Genomic DNA, 3,334 nt, shown 5'->3' with positions numbered 1-3,334 from the left:
CCCCTGGCTGACGTTCCAGTCCAGCCCACGGGCAGGCTTGGGTGCTGTAGACACACCTCAGGGGTCTCTCATTTAGGAGAGAAAGGCAGGGGGGTTAAATCTACTTTTAAATGCTAAACAGTAATTCAGCGAACCCTGCTTTGTTTTGATGCCTTCCTTCACTATTTTTTTCTGGCCTCTCTATCCCTCTCTCTCATGGCCTCCCTTCTCTCCTCTGTTCAGCGGCCTCGCCCCTCCATCGACCCCTTCCAGAAGCTGGCTCCCAGCTAGGTATAGCAGCTACAGCCTGCGCCTCCCGAAGCCCCGGGCTTCCCTTCTGTCTGGTCCGCCAATCCCGCGCCTCTGAGTCCTAATGGATCCCCTTGTCCTCCACTCACTCTGGCCCTAAATACCTCGGGAGGAGTAGGCAAAGAGCCCCCTTTGCCTTCCGCCCGGTTCCCGGCCCGCGAGGACCCGGTCCCCGCCCGCCTAGCAGGACTGACCCCGCGGATGGACAGCGCGCCGCGCGCCCTGGCGCACGAGTCCCTTCCCCGGGGACAGAAGGGCTGCGGCGGGGACGCCGGGAGGAGACTCTCAANCGCGTCCCGCTCCGCCTCGCAGCCCCGCCCCAGCGCAGGGGCCCAGCCAGTGCCCCGGCGGGAACGGCCCTCGCGACCCCGCGGCCACTCACTCACCCACGACGGTCAGCCGGCTGCCGGCCCCGAAGGTCGGGGCGGAGACTGCGCAACCCCGGGCCCCCCGCCGAGCACCCGGCCGCGCCCTCCGCCGCGCTCACCTAGCACGGACAGCCGGGTACCGGGGCCGAAGTACAGAGGATTTTGGCCCACAGCCCCGGGGCGCAGCACAAAAACAGGCCCGTCACAGCGCTGGCCCGGTCGCCCTCCCCGGCGCCCCCGGGGCACTCCCGCTTACCTAGCACGGTCAGCCGGGTACCCGTGCCGAAATACTGCGTTTCTGTGCTCACGGCCCAGAGCCCCGGGACAAAAACCCGGCGCTGCCCTCTCCTGTCAGCCCTGCTCCCTTGCGCGCCCCACACACCCAGACCCGGGAGTCCCGCCTCGGAGAAGGACCCCAAAGCAGAGCCTGGCAGCTGCTCACCTGTCTCCACCCCACCCCGCGGAGCGCTCGGTCCTTACCTAGCACGGTCAGCTTGGAACCAGCCCCAAAATACAGCTGCCCGGTGTTTGCACAGCCCAAGAGGCCCAGACGCAAACCTGCCTTCCCGGACCAGGGCCCAGGAGCGGCCAGCAACCACTCCTNCAGATATTTGGAGATTTCTTACCTAGTACAGTGAGCCGGGTCCCGGGCCCAAAGTGCTGCTCATTATAGGAGCACAGTGGGCAAGGGCTGCCCAAAATTTCTGCACCTCCCTACTTCCCTGGGCACAAGCTGAGGGCGCACTCTCCTTCTCCTTCCTGGGGGCTTCTGTCTCCCCGCCTACAGAACTAGGGGCACATAGTAATCTGGAGGCTGCAGGAGATCGTCCCCAGTTTGCAGAAGAGAATCAACTTGGCTTGGGGAGAAAACAGTGAAAGTGGAAAATGAATGGGGACGGGTGAAGGGTGGCTGCGCGGGGGTTAGGTAGTGTTCCGGGCTAGACCCGGTCTCTTAGTAGCCATAGGGCCTGCAACCCTCTGGCCTTAGTTCCTTCATCTGAAACATGGGACAGTATCTTTCCCACAGTGCTGTTGTGAGTTCTTAACAGGTAACGCATGTGCAATCCTCTGTCAAGGGCAAGTTTTATGAAAAGGGCTGGATGATGATCCCACTCTGATGCCTTGGCCCTTCGCTCCCTGGGCAGCTGTCGGGAGCAGGGAGATACAGAGGTGTTCGCGGAGTCCAGGTCGATGGAAGTGCACATCAGGGACCAGCCCCAGAGACCCCTCCCAGCCACTCCCCGTCCAGGAGTGTTCCCTGGGCTGGGTGGGGACATGTTCTGAGGCCGAGCTTTTTGTAAAAGCACCTCCTCTACCTGAATCATCGTGCGCTACTCCCACTGCCCACAATGTTACAGTGCCACACAAAAATATTTCCTCGTCTCTGATCCCCTCCCCCCACCACGCGGCAGAGGCAGAGAGCCCAGGTGGCAGAGATTTGGTGGGGCAGAGAGGCCCCTTCACGGAGGCACACACCGCTCGGAGGAGACCGTCTGTGTCACCAGGTCTCCCCTTCGGGACTCACTGTGCCCACCTGCACAGACTGGCATTTATAGTGAGGCTGGTGGGAGGAGCCGGGGGTGGAATCCACACTGGGGACAAACAGCTGGCAAACCTGTGTAACCCCCTCTGGCTCCCTGCACAAAGTCCAAGCTCCTTGCCCTCCGTGTATTCCACACGCGCCATGAACGCCTCCTACGTGCCAGGCCTCATGTTGCTTGCACGGACCGGAGCCTGCCCTCGGATGGGCACACGCCAACCTCCCTAACATCTTTTCCCTGCGTTCCTGCACCTCCTCTCTGGCTAAGCACCCACGAGCGCCTGGCCCTGTTGTTTTGGCTCTGGTTCGTGCCACTGACTGGCCACGACCACCCGCCCACACGGATGGGACTTTCTCTGAAGAGTTTGCCCCCTTCTCAGACTTCTCTGATGATGGGGAGCCAGCCTCCGACTGCATTTTAGCAGACAGCTCAGGGTGCTTTCAAAGCATCACTTTGTATTTCAACTGTTTCTTTCTTTCTTTTTTTAATGTTTTATTTATTTCTAGATGAGAGAGAGAGAGAGACCCCATGAGCAGGGAAGGGTCAGAGAGAGAGGGAGACACAGACTCTGAAACAGGCTCCAGGCCCTGAGCTGGCAGTCAGCACAAAGCCCGACGCGGGGCTCGAACCCACGAACCGTGAGATCATGACCCAAGCGAAAGTCGGATGCTTAACTGACTAAAGCACCCAGGCGCCCCATGTATTTCAACTGTTTCTATTCATGGGTTCCCCCCTCATGAGCAGGGAGGCTCTTGGGGACTCTGACTTGGATATCTTTATTTTCTTGAAGGTTAATAGCAGAACGTTGCAATAATATGTGCTTCATGAGGGGGTTAGTGCACACTCATATACTTTCATACGTATCAGCATTTATATATACATAAGTTATTTATTCATTATTATATAGTATTTATACAAACAATATATTATCTATATAATGTATTATTTATATATAATATTATTTATTGTAATCAATTATATAATATATATTAATTATACATTAATAGTATATATTATATAAGAATATATTGTCATATAATATTATTAATCATAATTAATATACTTATTTGTATGTTATGTTTATTATATATTATTTATTATTATATATATAAAATAAAAGTCCCTAAAACAAAGTAA

At 55.9% G+C, this 3,334-nt stretch overlaps 1 gene segment (V, D, J or C); it reads right to left on the bottom strand.

Moving 5' to 3' along the window:
• The window catches only part of LOC144218068 (T cell receptor beta constant 1-like), a 6,038-nt gene extending 4,057 nt beyond the window's left edge, over positions 1 to 1,981 (bottom strand). Inside the window, 3 exon segments of the C gene segment in view lie at positions 776 to 848; positions 1,137 to 1,218; positions 1,973 to 1,981. Of these exon segments, the coding sequence occupies positions 776 to 848; positions 1,137 to 1,218; positions 1,973 to 1,981 (164 nt within the window).
• Positions 1,982 to 3,334: the final 1,353 nt, after the last annotated feature.

Source organism: Crocuta crocuta, unplaced genomic scaffold, assembly GCF_008692635.1.
Source record: "Crocuta crocuta isolate KB4526 unplaced genomic scaffold, BGI_CrCroc_1.0 scaffold682, whole genome shotgun sequence".
Classification (NCBI taxonomy): domain Eukaryota; kingdom Metazoa; phylum Chordata; class Mammalia; order Carnivora; family Hyaenidae; genus Crocuta; species Crocuta crocuta.
This window is presented reverse-complemented; position numbering and strand designations above follow the sequence as displayed.